Source organism: Centroberyx gerrardi, chromosome 23 (genome assembly GCF_048128805.1).
Source record: "Centroberyx gerrardi isolate f3 chromosome 23, fCenGer3.hap1.cur.20231027, whole genome shotgun sequence".
NCBI lineage: Eukaryota > Metazoa > Chordata > Actinopteri > Beryciformes > Berycidae > Centroberyx > Centroberyx gerrardi.
The window spans coordinates 5,698,637-5,717,562 of NC_136019.1; the positions used below are offsets into that span (position 1 = coordinate 5,698,637).

General features: G+C 41.7%; 1 protein-coding gene across 1 annotated transcript in view; it reads right to left on the reverse strand.

Annotated features, from left to right (window-relative positions):
* The window catches only part of tnfsf10l (TNF superfamily member 10, like), a 70,288-nt gene that overhangs the window by 32,501 nt on the left and 18,861 nt on the right, over window positions 1–18,926 (reverse strand). Inside the window, exon 2 of the mRNA XM_078291584.1 lies at window positions 3,185–3,334. Coding sequence (XP_078147710.1) covers window positions 3,185–3,334 — 150 coding nt within the window. The remainder of the gene's footprint in view (window positions 1–3,184; window positions 3,335–18,926) is intronic.

Below are 18,926 nucleotides of genomic sequence, written 5' to 3' on the forward strand. Positions count from 1 at the left end.
GTCAGCCTGTTCACTAGTGGATCATAGCAGGGTTTCTCATTCGCTAACCATCACTCTCTTGCTGTAAACACATCTGATTAGCACACTAGCTAGCTAGCGTTAGCAGTGGCTAGTAGTCGCATCTTAGCATTAACGTTGGTCGCTTTGCTAAATTAGCCTGCAGTGTCACAGTAACCTACATTTGGAAAAACAAATCCACCATATCAGACTCTTCACTTTTACTTCTAACGTTACTGAACTGACCTACAGCCACACTACAGCCATCTTTTCCAGCGATCTCTCGTTTTCCAGCCTGGTTGTAACATATTTACACACGATACAGCCAGTTCTCCGCTGGACCTTCAGACGTGGTTTCTCGGAAATTTGTGACGCAACTGCAGAGCCTCTACTTGCAGTTTTTCAGCTGCAGTTTCAAACAAATTAGACAATTTAGTATACTTTTCTGTGATTTGCAACTAAAATAACACAATCTGAACTGCCCCAATGCGGTAAACCCCACCCATCTGGCACTCAGAGCAGAACAAAAGAAACATTGAGACTCTTTTTAACCTTCTATTTGACTGAGGTCTGGCATACACACACGGCATGCACACACACACACACACACACACACACACACACACACATTTGGACTTGTGTACTGACTCAAGTACAAAGGCAGGATCACAAATGTGCAGGCAGGCTGGTTGGCACAGGTACACGGAGGCACAAACAGATAAAGCTGATAAGGGTTTAGCAGGTTCAAGCCAAAGTCTTGGCAAACATACAGTGCAAAAGCGTGCACACGCATATGCACACACACACACACACACACACGCACAAATATCAGTGTGCACAGGTTGGCATAAACACACACACACACACAGGCGTACACATGTGGGCACAACAACTCTCTCAAGTACAGACTCATGAAATAAACAGGCACAAGTTAGCACTCATAAATATCCACATAGAACTACAATTCAGGTCAATAGTGTTATAGTTAATAGGCTCCAAAGTCTTATGATTGAAGGTATATAATGTAGAGAGTCACACCTTCCTTAAATGTATTTAAAAGAATAATAAAAGAGGTTTTGATTTGACTGACAGCTGCTAACGCCCTCAGTTATACATTTGATCGCTTACCTAAAACCCTGGAGATGATTATATGATTTATTAAGATTTGTTGTGCCAGTTTACTAATCGCTATTATGTCACTACATTTCAATAATTGTATTTTCATGTGTAAAATGAACTTTCAATGATTGTAACTTAATTAGTAGAAATCTCTGTGAGGTTTTGACACAAGCCCATCTAGAGCTTTTTACCTCACCTGATCTCTTTCTTTCTTTCTTTGGTAATTCTCTTAATATATTTTTTGTTTTTGTTTTTTTGGTTGGTTTCTTTAATATGTGCAAATAACTAAAACTAAGGTACACTGGTTGTTTATCTAATTTTTGTGATACACTGTTTATCCTCTGAAAGTCTTTTCTCTATCCCCACTTCCACAGGGAGGTCAGAGGTCAGAGGTCAGAGGTCAGGTTCAGCTATAGAACAGCATATACAGCGCTGGTAGGGATTCAGTTTCTTGCTCAAAGACACTTCAGCAGGGCGGATGCTTGCTGTTACAGAGGCTTGAACCCTGATCCTCTGGTTGAAAGACCAGCGTGTGCAGCTATATAAAGTGTGTGTGTCACTCTTCACTCCCGTCACCACAGGAGCTGCTCGAGGGTAAAATCACTCCTCAATTTCATCAGATTTCACAAACAGGTTTCGTGGCTATGTGCTAGCTCTCTGTAAGTGAATGGCTGTAGCTTCCTTTGGCTGTCAAGTGTGTAAACTGCTGCAAACGATGCGGGGGTTGTTTGGGAAAGCTGGCAGTTTTTAATAACCAGACATTTTACGCTCAACCGCAATGGTGGACAAGCAGTTAGTGTCATGTATAGTCCGTGACAGATGATGTGTGTGTATCTCACAGTTTTCTCAGTTTCAGTCATAACTGTTCTCCTCCACTTAGGCCCACTCAATCCATCACACCTTATATAAGCAAACATGGAATTCCTATTAAACCAGCTCCAGTCCCAGACCTTCTCAAGGTTTGATAGCCACAGATATGAAAAGTTCATTTTCAAAACATGATGTATGCATTTTAGAAAATAAATCATGGGGTACCTGAAGTTCATCATTCAATAATATTAAAATAGAGAGAATCTGGTCTGTAAAAATACTGAAAGTGTGCTGTCAACCATGTTGTAAGGTGCACCTTTTTTCAAAAATGTTGGAATAAAACTCATTGGACAGTAATGGCTGAGTTCCTGTTCAGAAGTTCAGGATTTATATATATATATTTATGATGACTGTTTCTCCATTACGATGACAAATATGCCCAATTAGTTCCACCACAAAGTTCAATCGTACATCGATCCCTGCAGACGCTTTGATCCGGGTTTCTCAACACACTGAAACAAATTCCTTCCCACTGATTCCAGTTTCCATCTGTTCCACAACCCCGGGGTCAGTGGAGCCGGCTGAACACACGTTATGAGGAGTTCATGTCCAAAAAGCTATATCCGTCCAATTTGGGGGGTAAAATCATTACCTGAATGTCATCATTCGATATATCTGAGATATACATGATCCAGTCTGTAAATGTGGCATTGTTTTATTATAACCAAGGATTTAAGGTATTTTCTGTTCTTTAAAAACTACAACAATTAGTTTTAGCTTGTCATTTTTTAAGACTAAATGTCACTTTTTTCAAACTGGGAGGTATCTCAATTTGGAATAACACTTTTCAAATGAAATATATGGCTGTAGAGTGTCTGTTGCTTTTCATTAACCAGTTACGACAAAACCTAGTTTTACAAATTATTTAATTCAAATTACATTCCAAATAATGCTGCCAATATGTCTCTGAAACTGTCACTAAGAAGTTCCTGTATATATGTGTGTGTGTGTGTGTGTGTGTGTTTATGTGTGTGTGTGTGAGTCTCATTCAAAAATAATACTCACCATTTGATAAATTTGGCATCTACTCTTACACGGACTAGACTCTTTTAAATACTTATATAGTTTAATTTAATTGAGGTCGTTGCCTATTGTAAGCCATTTATTTATACAACAGTAATATTTTAGAGGATGTCATCATAAATCAACGATCATCAGGTAAGATTTATTTTTCCAGTAATCATTTTGTCGTTGTTACCTTGGAGATGTATGCTTTGATGCCCTCGGCCAGTTTGATGCACGGCTCTCCGAAGAGCTGGGCCAGCTGCTCTGGGATGTCCTGGTCCTTATCCAGAGCGTTCAGTAAGCTCAGGCACTTCAGCTCCTCCGTCACCCCCTGGCTACGCACCTGGAGAGAGAGACCGAGATAAAACAGAGACTTAGTGGGGTGGTGGGAGCCTAGACAGCTTAAAGAGGCGTCAAGTGAGATTTTTACTGTTCCTCGATCTCACAAAACAACTGGATTTCTGCAGGCTGTTGTTAGGATCATTGATCAATACCACTGACTCAAATATTACTTATAGCTGCTGAGATTTCTGGCTTTCAAAACTCACTTTCTGGCCTCTGTACTCTGTTTGGTAACAAAAACTTGCCACAGACTGGAGTTTCAACACACCCAATCCCATACAGGCATTTTCAACTGCTCAACGATGGAGGCGATTTACCTCGTTCTCAAGCCAAAAAAGCAAACGACAAGCAAATGACATGTATTATTATTCCAGTATTTTGGATCATGATATATCGCCTTTTCCCGAGATGTTTCTGTTGGATCTCTGCTCTGATTAGCTAGATTACTGCCCTCTATTGTGAAAATTTGACTTTCCTGTTTATGTCCACTACAGGCTGCCATAGCTCAAGGGGGGTGAGGGACTGTTAATGTTGTTGCAATTCATACTAGTTGCCGATGAAAGAAGAAAGAAAGAAAAAATAGATGACTTAATGCCCCTTTGAAGGAGCAGGTTTGTGCTTTAAGGTTGCCGGTTTGAATCTGGCTGAGAAAACCTGGGAAATAAAAAAAGTGCTTTACTCTGCCAGCTACAGTGCAGCGTGTTTTTCCTCCCGTGTCGTAAACTGAAACTGAACAATCCAATTATAAAATGTGTCTCTCAAACGGCCGTTCCTTGCACAATCTGTCAGCTGAAAATAAACGCCAAATTTCAAGTTGGTAAACTCCTTTAGGGGCTTGAGCAACAGTGGAACAGTACTGGGACTTTCAATGATTGGCATTTCACTTAAAAACTAGATATAAAAAGATGTGGGGAACATAAGATGAACACTAGCAATTTTGGGAATGAAACAACCTGAAACTAAATGAAATCTTTTGTTTTTAGCTGGATGTGGCAGCTGAAATAAAACTCCTCATGTAACAACATAACAGTGCATGCATGGTCTTACTCAATGGCTTCTCCTGGAGTGAACCCGAGGGCACACACACACACACACACACACACACACACACACACACACACACTCACAAAAACACAGAAAGACATCTAATAAGAGACAATTAAATCAATGATTCCTTTGGGGCGAAGGGGAAATTGTTTCTTTTTCCTTTCGCTACGCCTTCTGTTTTCAGGCCTGCTGATCCCTGCCAGTGATTTCCGTCTGAAATAAGAATTGTTTGCATGTAATTTTAGGCTGCAGGGGTCGAGTAGTTGGAATGTACAGTAAAGCTATATGGCTGTGTGTGTGTGTGTGTGTGTGTGTGTGTGTGTGTGTGTGTACCCTTCAGGGAGGTTGCAAGCGTCACGGTCCGAGAGCCATACTAATGATTCTATAACAAGCACTGATGGGGAGACGGAGATTACAGCGCTGCACCCCCCCCCTCCCCCCCATCTCTTCTCTTTATTTGATTAATTTGTTTCCGCTTGTCTCCTGTTTTTTAATGAATTAGTCATTTCTTTGTTTCCGTCTGTCTTCTTTGTGGGGGTTTTTTTTTGTCTTCTGCTTGCTTTTCCTCACACTTTCTTCGTCGTCCCGCTTTCATTTCTTCTCTTCCTCAACCGCTTAGTTTCTCTTTGTTCATGTTGATGCATGAGTGGATCTCCCTGTTCCTATTGAAGATAGTGGTGTGTGTGTGTATCTGTGTGTGTGTGTGTGTGTGTGTGAGTAAATTAGGGGCGCTTACGGGAAAAAGCTAGGTTCTTTTGAAAGAATGGGGCCACATGTCAACAGTCTCAACAAGCTGCCCGCAGTCTTCAATAGGATGACTCATTTGTATAATGACTTCACGTGTCTCATTGGGAAGAAGAAGCATAATGACGGCATTATTTCTATTGTAGTATTAATAGTGTCGTTATTCCAGTTAGTGCACATTCCAAGTACGGGTTCACATCTCGGTTGAGGTCAACTTTGGGACGAGCTTTTTACATCTTTACATCCCAAATATCAAATATTATCAAATTTTCCTCTATGCATAAAGCTGCACAAGGCAACTTTGCATGTCGGCAGCCCGAAAATAGCAGCGAAAGGTAATTGTTTGAATTTTGCTGACTTCGATACCCAGAATTCCTGTAAATGTGAGGTCAGTAAACGTCCCACAGCTCGCTCATGTTCACCGACCCGGCCGGTCTGTGATGCTTTATATACCAAAGGAAACGAAAGAGACAAGAGAGGAGAAGATCTAACGCTGGTGAGTCCAGCTTTCTCTGGACTTTTTGATTTCACTCTCAAGTTTTGATTCGTCACTTCTTGTGAGCGGAGGAGTATAAATACCTGACACCAGAATTTAATTTGGGTGAATCAGCGTCTCAATTAGTGGGGATGAGACACTCTTCTCTTCTCCCCCAAAAATCTTGCCTAGTTTACCTTTAACAGAACATTGCATTTTGCTGACCAAGCACTTATTATAAGGTACTTACTCTGGTTTGTTTTAACTCGTTTCTTTACATAATTTTGAATGGACGTTTGTCATTATATTTGCTGATATCTCACTTTCAAACAAAATTCTCCATCTTCTTTCAGCATTAAGCGGACAAAGAAGCGTGACAGGTGAGATCATCTGCATACAATCAAGACGCGGCCCAATAACAACTGCTGACAGCACAGAGACACAGTTTGTCTATTAGCGGATATGGGGTGCGGGGGTGGGGTGGGGGGGCGTGTGATGACAGCCTCCACTGGGAGAAGTGTGAGCCAGCTCCATGCATGAGTGGATGTGAGCTCACTTGGCACAACAAATGAAGAGAAGGAAGGTTATGTATCTTGCTGGCGCCTCTGACAAAACACACTCCCTGTTTTGGTGGTTTTGCCTGATGGATTAATTGTTATTAAGGGTGTGCGAGCCTGTGTGTGAGAGAGAGAGAGAGAGTGTGAGAGTGTCCATTAAGTTTTGACAGGGCCGGTAGGGAGTGTTTGATCTACTATGGGAACCGGTCCCATCCATTTCAGCCAGGAGATAAAGCCTGCACACTTCACCGCACTGAGCTGAAAACAAGATTAGAAGAAACTCTTCTGCTCCATTTGTATTCGGAGACGAGGTCAGAAGCTACAGCGAGCTTTACGGAGAAACATTATCACCATGGAGACAGTCTTTCTTTTTTCAACGAACGATACCTCGCTAGCAGTTAGGAATGTTCTTGCTGAATTTTGGTTGAAGCTGCACAAGGCAACATCGCTCTCTGTCTGCCCCAAGTAGCAGGGAGAGATAACCGTATTTTAGGAAGTTTGAAGGACTTCATTACCCACAAATCATGTAACGTGATGTCAATAAACTACATTTCTTCTTCTTAGTGGCTGGTGGGGGTGGAGGAGGTGAAGAGGTTCAGCCATTGTTGGCGAGTCCAGCTTTCTCAGGACGTAGCGCTCACTGACTGCTGCTAAGAGACAGTTTTGTGTTTCGCTCTTAAAGGGCGACACCAACGTTTTGGGAAATTGGTCTGTTGGTCAATTTATGCTTTATGTGATGAGAGTTGGCAGAAAAAACCCCCCACCAACTCTGGATGAACTAAAACGTCTATCTTCTTACATTAGAAAATGCTAGTAGCTAGTTGCGTACTGTATGCTAACGCTCACTGCTCTTCAAAAGACAGTTTTGTGTTTCGCTCTTAAAAGGCGACATCAACGTTTTGGGAAATTGGTCTGTTGGTCAACTTATGCTTTATGTGACGAGAGGGTTGGCAGAAAAAAAAAAACACCAACTCTGGACTAACTAAAAGGTCTATCTTCTTACATTAGACAATGCTAGTAGCTAGTTGCGTACTGTATGCTAACGCTCACTGCTGTTTAGGAGACAGTTTTGTGTTTTGCTCTTAAAGGGCTACACCAACTTTTTAGGAAATTGGTCTATTGGTCAACTTATGCTTTATGTGCCGAGAGGATTGGAAAAACCCCCCCAAAAAACCCCAACTCTTGATTAAGTAAAAGGTTTATCTTCTTACATTAGTCAATGCTAACATGCTAGCTAATGCTAATACGTTAGCATGTGCACAGGACAGAGATATCTAGACACAAGAGATGATTTCTTAACATGTAAATGGTAAGTTCACCAACAAGCCAATTTCCCAAAAAGTCAGTGTTGTCCTATAAGTTTCAATTCGTTCACTCCTGTGTGCCAAGGTTTCCCACCAGTGTCCATACCACAGCAGAAATTGATTTGTGCAAATAAGGCAAATCTACAGCATCTCATTTAGTGAGGGATGGGACTTTCTTCTCTGTTGCATCCCCAATTTGTGATTTATACTGCTAAGACGGGTGTATTTTTACACAGAAATCTTGCCAAATGCAGCTTTAATCTTTTTCCTGAGCATGAACGCTACTTTTCTGCAACGCCCTGCTTCACATTCACACATGGGAGCAGCTCTACTGGAGAAACTGGGGGTTTAAGTGCCTTGCTCAAGCGTACCTCAACAGTTATGAAGGGAAGTGGGAGAGTCAGTCATTCATGTATCTCCCAGGTGTGAAAATATATATCTGCATGCATAGGCCTACATTTTAGGTAGTTGCTAAAATAAAAGAGCATACATGATCAGCAAATCCTAGAAAACTACAATAAAGGAAAAATACCAAGTAAAAAAAAAAAACTACATGAGTAAACTTGTTGGCCGGTATTTTTCCCAGTTGCCATCCTCTGATAAGGAAACATCCTGATAAAATGTCACTGTGATCCCATTTATCTGGGATCTGCATCTGCAAGCATTTGTTAAAAAAAACACACAAAAAAAAAAGATTTCACTAATTCCTCTGTCAGCTAACTGGTGAAACACATCATCTCAAGTGAGAGAGTTTGGACAGTCGCAGAGAAACCAATTCTTTTTTATGATGTAAGAATTTATTGACGTTCATTTTAAAATTTGCAAAGTTTCCCCTAGCAGCAGGCTTTTAGGCACACAATGGCGGCGTAACGGCTCTTTTTACACAGCAGACCGTTCAGTTGGGTTTTGGCTCTAACTGTAACTCAGAACCACAGCTAACAGAGCCAAGCTACATTTTCCCTCCTTCCAAGTCTGCTCTCGCTCCCTGCAGGATCTTCCCCTTAGTTTTTTTTTTTTTAATCTTTTATCTTCTTTGACTTGTGAGTCTACCATAACCTGGAGCCAAATTTTGCAGATTCATTCAACAGCTGTGCAGTTGCAAAAGCTTTTGTGTGTTTATCAGAAGGAGAAAGCGTAAGTGTGAGAGAGGCAGAGAGAGAGGGAGTTTGTCTTTGCATGTGTGACATTAAGACTGAGAATGTGTGTGTGTGTGTGTGTGTGTGTGTGTGTGTCCTCTTCATAGCCTCCTGTAATAGTCCAAGGCAGATAATAACCAAAATCCTCTGAATCTACTCCTAATATCTTCCTCTTGCCAGCGTCTTCCCTTTCATTCCTGTTACATGACTGTCATTACTGCTACACCTTCCCGTCATTGTTTTTTTTTTTTTTTTCATCATAACAATAATCCTTTGCTCCTTTTGAGTCCAGCGAACTGAAATCAAATCTTGGACCGCAGCCTTCAACTGATTTTATCTGTACTTTGCTTTTTTTTTTTTTTTTTTTGGTCTAAGGTGAATGTGAAGTTCACTTCTCTTCGGGACAAAAACATTTTCTTTCACCTCACCCTACAATATATATTTTTTTGCACTTTTTGTCACTTGAACACATGTGAATAAATATTTTTCCTGAACCGGTAAACCTTTGGACATTCTCCTTGCTATTTTATATCAGGGTGCAGGTTGCTCTAATTTTCTCTTTTTTTTCACTGAGACAGTTGGAAAGCAAGAGAGGGAAAGAGAGTATGGAAGAGCTGCTTGGCCCTCCAAACACAGGAGACTTAATCGTTACTAGGCGCTGGGAGGATGCAGTGGAAATGCTCCAAAAGTTTTCATCATGAACCTCCAGCAGTTTGGAGACCCCCCCCCCCCCCCCCCCCTTCCTGAGTGCTCAGTTGAGAGCAGTTTCCCGTTGCCAAATCCCGACTTTAAGAGCTCTAAGTGAAATTGCAAAACCAGGACCGAGTTACGCCCTGAGGACTCGACGTTAACGAGCCGACGGGCTAACAGGAGGTCAGCGCTGTACGATGTGACGGTAAAACCTCAAGTCTCCTTCATGTTTTAATAGATCACCTGCAGAGTGTTTGCCTTTTCTTTCTGTTCTGTTCCCTTTTATCACCCATGAAAAAGAATTGATTGATTGGCTTCATTCCACAACAAACATGTTAAGATGACTAATAACTTTACTAGTAACCCATAATCTGCTTTGCATTTATTCTGCCGCTGATTTTTGTAAGGACAGACTTAGACTCTCCTCCAGATACTTTGGATATTTTGGAAAGAATTACATTCTGCTCTCTGTACTGGTCCCAGGAGCGATGTATTTTCTCAGCGTGCTGACATCATGGACTCGTCCTTCCATTGGGAACGAGTCCATTGGCTAACACACGCTAAAAACATTTAGCAACACACGAGATCTTATGTAACGCTCCCTTGTGCTGTTTAGGGTGAGCGCCTGGCTCAGATGTGAGGAGGAAAGAAGAGAAGGTGAGTGATTATTGTGTATCTGTGGTTATCAAGTGGACAGTTGCCATCACAGATGTTTGGTCACGACACCTCCACACCCTCTCTCAGCAAAAATTGCTTTATAATCATCCATCTTTCCCCATTTACAGAATAGAGGGCTTTCAGGTGGCGTGTTATATATAATATGGCCCCTGTGGCGGCCATATTGGAGGTCCTCAGCTCTTGGACAACAGCGGCAGTTAACAGCTGGTTGTGTTTCTAAACGTACGACTTGTCCATCAACACAGAATAAGAGAAAAAGCCATGGTTAATTTGTGCTGTTTTTGACTGGGAACTGATCACTTAATCACTGATCCATCTGATTGATTTTGTATGTAGACGATGTCAGCTTGTTAGCTAGCTACTAGCATCTGGTCAGCTAACCATCACTGTCTTGTTGTAAACACATCTGATTTGCGCACTAGCTAACATATCTAGTGGAAGTTAGCGTTACCAGCAGCTAGTAGTCGCATGCTAACATTAATACCGTAAATCCTCTAATATTGGCCCGGGCCTTTATTTACCTCAACGGCAGAGGGTACCAGGCCTTTATTGGAAGCAGGCTTATATTAGAGACAGGCCTTTATTTCTAATTCCCTCTGTTTGATAAGTATATTTGCTCATGACTGAATGTATCTACACCCACAATCCTTTTCAGGTATCTCTTTTTCCTGCCCAGTTTTGTGACGTAAAGCCGTATAGAAAAGACATCAAAAAAGAACATAATAGATTAGAAGAGAATACAATAGAATAGACACTAAATCGGATTCAGGTCCAGTCTACGATCATTGATTGTGGTCTAAGAGAAGCTTTTCCAAGCCGTCAGTCTGTAGTTTTATGGTTTTGGACCTGAAATCCAGTGATTTATAGCAAGCTACTGTACTCCAATGGGAGAGCTAAACTAGGATCATCTCTGATGGTCTACTGTTGGCGATCATCATTGCTGCAGCAGACCACAAGAGGACACACACACACACACACACACATTGGAGTGATCTATGTGCCTTTCATCCCTCCTTAGCCAGAAAACATGAGATCTATCATTGCTGTCTATATCTGGGGGGTGAAAGAGAGTGAGAGAGTGACATACATCTATAATAAGAGACAGAGAGAGAGAGAGAGAGAGAGAGAGAGAGAGAGAGGAAGGGTCCAGGCTGACTGAGCTCCTGTGATCCTGGTCCTGCCTCTCTCAGGAAGCAGTGAACAATGCTTCACTGTTCCCTCCCTGTGTGTGTGTGTGTGTGTGTGTGTGTGTGTGATGCCCTCTGTGTGTGTATGTGCATGTCTGCATGTATGTATGTATGTGTGTGCATCTGTGTGGCCTGCCCTTTCTGTGTGTGCAATAGTGTGTGTGTGTGTGTGTGTGTGTGTGTGTTTGGCCGGCCCTCACTGGACACCAAACACTGTAAAGAATATCTCAGAGGGCCACTTGGAACCCCAGCCACAACCGTGTGTGTGTGTGTGTGTGTGTGTACGTACTGGCCAGGGAGTTCCTTGGCAGCCCCAAACTCTCATTTAGAGGGATTAGGAAGAAGAGAAGAGAGAGGCGGCCACGTAACTCAAATCCACCGGGGCCAGAGGTCTGGACCGAGAGTGTGTGTGTGGGATGAACAGTGAAGAGAGGGAGAGAGAGACAGGGAAAGAGAGAGAGAGAGAGAGAGAGAGACTTTCTTTGCCTTTGCGATGGAACAGACAGAGAGGGAGAGCAGGGCAGAATAACAGCTGAGACCTCACTAGCGGCAGAAACCGCACTATGCAAACACCCAGACAGGCAAAAGATATACAAAGAAATTCAAGAAAACATTCTGAGTGTACAAATACAACCGCTTTCCACAGTCCATGTCTCACTTGTCTCAAGGTGTAAAGGAACACACTGAGTTTTTGGGAGATTGGGCAGTTGGTCAACTTACCTCCATGCTAACACTTTAGCATCCACTGTGTTGAGTGATAGTAGGCGACTAGCTTTATCTCAAAAGTGACAGAACGAGAGCTTGTAGCAGCTCTGAAGCTAAATGGTAAAGTTATCTTAAATGCAGCCAAGTCTGGCAGCTTTGTGTAGGAGATTGGTCAAATTTACACAAAATATATAATACTATAAACATACTGTCTTGAACTACCAGGCACTACTTTTCCTGTTTCCATAGAAGTGAATGTGGTGAGACTGTGTGCAGCTAAAAATCACTGATCAGCGGATGAATACATGGTTGAACACCTGAAATAGTTCCTAAAAATAAACCTGGTTACATCAGCTATATTGAGTTATTGATATTTCTTTACAATGTTTTATTACTAAAAGGTCAGGCTTCTTACTTTGGATAACGCTAGTCACCTATCACTCAACATAGTGAATGTAAAGTATTAGCATTTAGCACCGGAATGGCTCATCTACCAGAAATAATGAATGATTTTAGTGTCTATCTTCTCATTAAGGGACAAGTTGGCCAATCTCCCCAAAACTTGACCTTTAAAATTTCTACATTACCCCGTCTCATCCCTTTCATCCTTCATGACTACAGTGGATTTAATCGGTGAAAGAGGACAAGGTCACAAATAGAGACCAACGGATACAGTTTGAGAAGAAAATTCCTGACATCCAACATGTGTCAAGAACGATTTTCTGGTATCGTTGATACTCAACAGAATTCATCTTTTACAACCCCTCTGGTCACCAAATTCTAGACTTGAATTCAAAAACAAACCTATTCTTGGATTTTGTGGGGAGTTGTTCTTTCTTCTTAAAGGTCAAGTCTAGTGTGCAGTGCCGTGTATCTTAAGGCTGTTCTGGTTTTGTTTTTTAGCTCAGAGGTCCGCTCTTATTGGTGGAGCAAATGTCAATATTGATATTCCAGTGAAATTTGATAATATTCTCAGTTACTCAGTTCTCAGATTGCTGCTAGAGAGAAAGAAAACAAGATAAGAGAGAGGAAGGCAGAAAGAGAGAGAGGCTATCAATGTTCTAATACCAATGAAAAAGTGAAGAAATAAAGACAGTTTTTTGGGGATTTTTTATGTGCAAAACTCAACGCAAAAATTATATACTTCAAATTTTGAGCTCAAACTCACACAGGCCTATAGCATGCAAAATAAAAACCATCTGTAACCAAAAATGCTGTTGCTGTTTTTCGAAACCGCCTTTTATGTTGTTGTATGGCAATGTTGTTGGAAATAACCAGACATCGAAAATACATGCTGAACCGCTTTAGTGAACTGCATGTGTCTGGTCATAAACACTGGGACATTGTACTTATATATGGAGGGTGCATAGAGTGTGTGTGTGTGTGTGTGTGTGTGTGTGGAGGGTAAAAATTTGGCAAGTCAGTTTGGCTCTTCGAACATTGAAACTCTGTTGTGAAAATTAAGCCAAAGCAGTCGTAAAAATATGGTAATGCATGTTTTCTCTTGCTTGAAACAGGGATCTGGTTGGTACTGCTGGTGTGTGTGTGTGTGTGTGTGTGTGTGTGTGTGTGTGAGTGTGTGTGTGTGAGTGTGCAAGCTTGTAGTGTCTCCCAGTGGGTGTATGTGTGAACATGCATGCATGATTCTAGAAGCTTGTTTATAGGGTGAAGGATATGGGAAAAAGCATGAATGTGTGCAGTCTGTGTATGTTTTTATGAGTGTGTGTGTGTGTTTATGTCATTGCAAGTGGGTGTGTTTTATATGAGTGTGTGTTTTATGTGTGTACGGGCATGTGTGTGTATCATATACGTGTTTTGTGTGTGTGTGTGTGTGTGTGGGTATATACTTTATGTACGTATGTTTGTGTGGCTGCAAGTTTGGGCGGATCGTGTCCTTGTGTGTGTGTGTGTGTGTGTGTGTGTGTGTGTGTGTGTTTTCCCCAGGCTTCCACTCCTCCGGGGCTTCAGTGTGTCTGGCAGCCAGCCAGCATGGTGTCGACATAGATTTCTTTATTACCGCGGTCCGCTTCAGCTCCGCTACACGTCTAACAGCTTTCTCCCCCCAAAAAAAAAAAAAAGTAAAAGAGAGAGATTAGGTTTGCTTTTGAAAAACGAACAATCTCGCACTGTGTTAATACCCATTTTACACTTTCTTAAAGAGTCTTTCACTGCCAGCCGCATACAAGGGTGTTAACGAGGAAAAATAAAGACCATTTGAAACTGTAACAGTGGGTGAACTGGGAATTTCTACCTCACTTTTCTTTGCACGCCAACTTTTTGTCAACTTTGAAAAGACAAAACACTCCCCCTCGAAAAAAAAAAAAAAAAGGCCTCCCGGCGCCTAAATGTACATTCAGAGCAGCTTCCAGGGGAGTATTTTCAAATATCGGAGCCAAAAACACAATCATTAGAGAATTGGGGACCAGAAACTTTCCTTTTCAAACACGAGTTCACGCAACCACAAAGCATCTTGGCCTTGTCACATAATGCCAGCACCAATCAGCTTGAGTCATGGAGTCAAACTGCAGAGTCGCTGACAAAGAGGAAGACATTTTTTTTTTCATGTCCATGTGTTAACATACCAAAAATATGCATAAATCTATATAATACATGAAAAAAAAACATGATTAAATAAAAGAACGGCCCATTTATTGTATGTAAATACTGCTTCTCCCATGCTTTTACACTATCTATTGTCATATTTAAGCTTATTCACTCTGTGTAAGTCGGTCTGGATGATGCATCAGATAAAAATGCCTATAAAAATCTGAAATCTGAATACAAAAGGGACTGTGGGGAGTTTTCGTCAAACGGCTTCATCATCAGGTAACATGAGGAACGCCGCCGCTCGCTTTTCATTAGCAGCGGGCAGACCTGGGCTAAAGGTGATTAAAAAAAACCACTGACAAAGACTCTCAGCTTCCTAATTCTCTACATCCTCTTCCCCCGTTCTCAATGGCTCATTTGTCCTCCAGCTTCTCGCTTGTAATACTAGTGATCTAGGAATTTAGGTTTGGTCCTTGTAAGTTTCCCTGGATAAGAGCATCAGCTGAATGCCTGAAGTGTGAGGATAAAATGACTTTGTCGGGGTTAAGAGATGATGCACTGAATAAAGCATTATGCTGTTAGTGTCCAGTGACTTCTTCTAAGTTAATATCAGTTCAAACAACATCAGCTGTATCTGTATGTTGCCATTTTACATCACATTTTAGGAATGTAGCTGTAGTTCTCAACCAGAGCAGAACAGGCTTCAATTCATCAATCAACATTACAAGTAAGTTCTGCAAAGGGCCAAAGTAACAGAAGATAGTCTAAAGCAGAAGAGAAATACTTTTATTACTTGTGGATGGTTGTAGGGAGGTGAAAAAAGTGGGAGACAGGACAAAGAAAATTCTGCCAATAAAGAAGAAGTCTCTCACTTTTTTTTCCCACCTATTTACAATTATTGGTAACGTACTATTTTCTTTGTTCCATTGGCATTGGGCAAGTTTCCTCCAACCGGATTTCGGTGTCACACTTGTTCAAACTGAAAGGTTTAAGACACACAAAGAAAGCGATTCACTTAAAAACAATGTTTTTTTTGTCAGAATCTGCTTTGTTCGTGTTCGTTTATGTGCTAGAAGTGTGATTTTCAGACTTGTTCTTCCATACAATGGCAGTGAATGGAGAGAGAAAAAAAAACACAATTCTCCAGTCTCCTCTACCGGAGCAACAGATAACAGAGAATCGCTGATTTTGGGGTGTTATCATGGAGGAAGAGACACAACCCAAGGTACTACCAGCATCACTTTAAGGGCAGCAGGATGGTCTAGAGGTCAGAGACTGTTTTTCAATTGGATGACCCGGGTTCAAGCCCCTGTGTCGGCCATCACCTGTCCTACTGAAGCAAGACCCTGACTCCCTACCAGCTGCAGGGTCGCTGCTCTGTAGCTGAACTCTGACCTCTGACCTGAAGGGGGGGCTGGAGAAGGGAGAATTTCCCTATGGGGGATCAATAAAGTTTAACATCATTATCGTTTACTTTCCATCACACCGTTGCCAGAATCTCACCAGTTCAGGATTGCATTTCTCTCTCTTTGAACTCGGGAGTGATTTCTGCTGTTTTGACTCTAATGACTGTATTTACCTCCAAAAAGCTGCTTCGATTGTAATTTTAAAGGGGATTTTAAAATGGGAACAGCGTTTCTGGGGATAATTATTTTCCTACTATGGTTGTTGGCCAACATTAGATCAGATTCAGAATCACTTTAATCACCAAGTACAATCAGAGTACAGGAATTTGCCTCGGTGACTTTGGTGCGGAGACGTATTGACAAGTCAGGAGGTTCGACAACACATACCGACACACGTTGCACGAGGAACACGGAGCTTCACGTGCGAGGCAAGCGGACAGTGCGAGATATACGAGGGACGAGAGCGGCCTACACATATCTCTCTGCATACACTCAGCAGCGGTTGCAGCTGTTGAGGGAGGTGAAGCCCTGGTCGGTTTGAACCGTTTTAACTTGTGTGTGTGGGGAGGCAGGGGAGAGAGAGCACATTCGTTCCAAAATGAGGACACAGCTGCACTAGGCAAGAGTTTTATATAGAAATACAGCCGTCTTATTGGTCTAAATCACAAAGGTGGGCTGCGACGAAGAAGAGCGTCCCATCCCCACTAACTGAGACCCCATAAATTATTTTAAAGTCAATCCAGAAGATAGTCCGGTTCTGCTTAGAGACGTGTCTTTACTGACGGCAGAGTCACTCAACTAATTCCTTAGTGTCCTGTGCTGTGGTCGGTGTGTGTGTGTGTGTGTGTGTGTTAGGAAAGTCCCCTGTCCTTTGTGATCTGGAATGCCATTAGTCTTCTAACACCCAACCCAAATTTTATGCACACATTCAGTCCTACCATGGAATGTGTGTGTGTGTGTGTGAGTGTGTGTGTGTGTACAACGCTGCATTTGCATGTGTCATTTTCTGCCTCTGTGCAAGCATGCATACATATACTGTATATCCACGTATGTGTGTATGCATGCATGATTGTCTGCATGTTTGTGTGTGTGTGTGTGTGTGTGTGCATGCTTACGCGTACATGCACGTGCGCGCCTGTGCATGCACCTATGCGTGTGCACGTGACGCTGTGTATTGTACAGTCCAGTTCTTTGCGTGTGGAACTATGACCTCTCTTTGTCAAGTTTTGCCGTTTTGGCTTTCCTCCCGTTTAAATAAAGTTTAAAGACGTACAAAAGCAGGGCGGACCTGTCTGCTGATCCTTTCTTTCTTTCTTCTTTTCTTTTTTTTACTTCCTTGTCCTTGAAACAATTGAGGACGCTATTGTTCGGTTAAAACGCGCTGTAAAGATTAGCTGTGATAACGACATCTCAGTGTGTGTGTGTGTGTGTGTGTGTGTGTCTCCGTTAATGTGTGTGTGTGTGTGTGTGTGTGTGGGTTGGTGAGTGTGTGTGTGTGTGTGTGTTTCCTAAGGTGTTGACAGTGAGGAATTAAAAGCAAAAGAGTCACTGTAAACTTTCGTTCTCGTTCCAAGGGTTAAGTTTCTGGTTCTTGTCATGTCACAGAGAACAGAGAGAAAGAGAAGAGAGAAGAAAGAGAGAGAGAAAATAAAAGGAGGGAGGATGAGAGAGGAGAAGAAAAGAGCGAGAAGAGGTCTGGACTTTCCAGTTTGTGTCAGTCACCTGTTCACACACACATACACACACTGAAGGAAGCGCTTGAGGCGTTGATGTGACAGATAGAAAGAGAGAGAGAGAGAGAGAGAGAGAGAGGAGGGAAGAAGGAAGGAATACGGAGATTGAAAAACAGAAAAAAGATGGAGAGAGAAAGAGAGGCAGAGGGGGGAACGAGGGAAAGAGAAATATACAAATAAGATACAAAGAGAGATAAAGAGTTTGTGAGAGAAAATTGAGATTGCGTAAAAGAGAGAGAGAACTTTTAGAATAATAGAGAGAAAGAAAAGGTTACTTGCAGGTGGTAGAAAAGCCTTAGTGTGCGTCTGTGGGGTCCTTTGGGTGACTGTGGGTGGGCAGGCCCGGTGTGGGTGGGCATGATATGTCTGTAAATGTGTTTATGCGTGTGTGTGTGTGTGTGTGGGAGAGGGTGAGCAGGTATGACGGGTGTTATTGTAATGGCACAAATTGTAGCTGATCTGAGTTTTTCCTGCCTTGTGGGGTCCAGATGTCCCCACAAGGCAGGAAAGTGGGCACTTGGCATGGAAAGGAAAGGAGAGGTAGTGGGTTGAAAAGGTTATTTTTAAGGTTTATGGTGAGAATTATTTTTAGGATTATTGTGTGAGAGATGAGAAAAAGGTTGAAGCAGTAGAGTGTAGTACACACCGGAATTGGTTATTAGGCTATCATATATACTTTGGTCAAGACGATAAGATTAGCCTCAGAAAATAAGATAAGTTTAAGGTAGTGCATGCATACAGTGGTGAATGATAGGTTTAGGGGTGTGTGTGTGTGTGTGTGTGTGTGTGTGTGTGTGTCAAGTCTTTCAATTCAGTAGTGTTAAAACTGCTAATCATTGGCTAATCGTATAAGGAAGGAATAAACAAGTAATCCTTATTTATTCTGAATTCTGAAGATATTCTGAGATATTGATACTATAATACTGAAATGCATTGTTTGTAATGTAATTTGAAGGTGAATTGAATCAAATCAATCAATCAATCAATCAATCAATCAATTGTATACCATCTATTTACATTACATTACGTAATTTAGCCAACAGTAGTCAATCACAGTCTTCATCAGCTAAGCCTTCAGTAGGAATAAGTAGCATTTGTAGCATTTGTAGAATCAGATTTTATTCTCTATTAAATGGTGTATTGTTGAAATACCATATGATACTGTATATTCCATTTCTTCCTCTTCTTCATTCAAAATATGTTTTGTTTATTTGATTGATTGTTTATAAGAAAAAAAAATTGGAATGTGAAGACTCATTCGCAATCTGAAATGGTTGAAGTGAAAGTGCAGTGACATCATCCCCTCTGTGTGTGTGTGTGTGTGTGACTGTGTGTGCATGCCTGAGTGCCTGCCTGTGTGTGTATGTGTGTGTGTGTGTGTGTG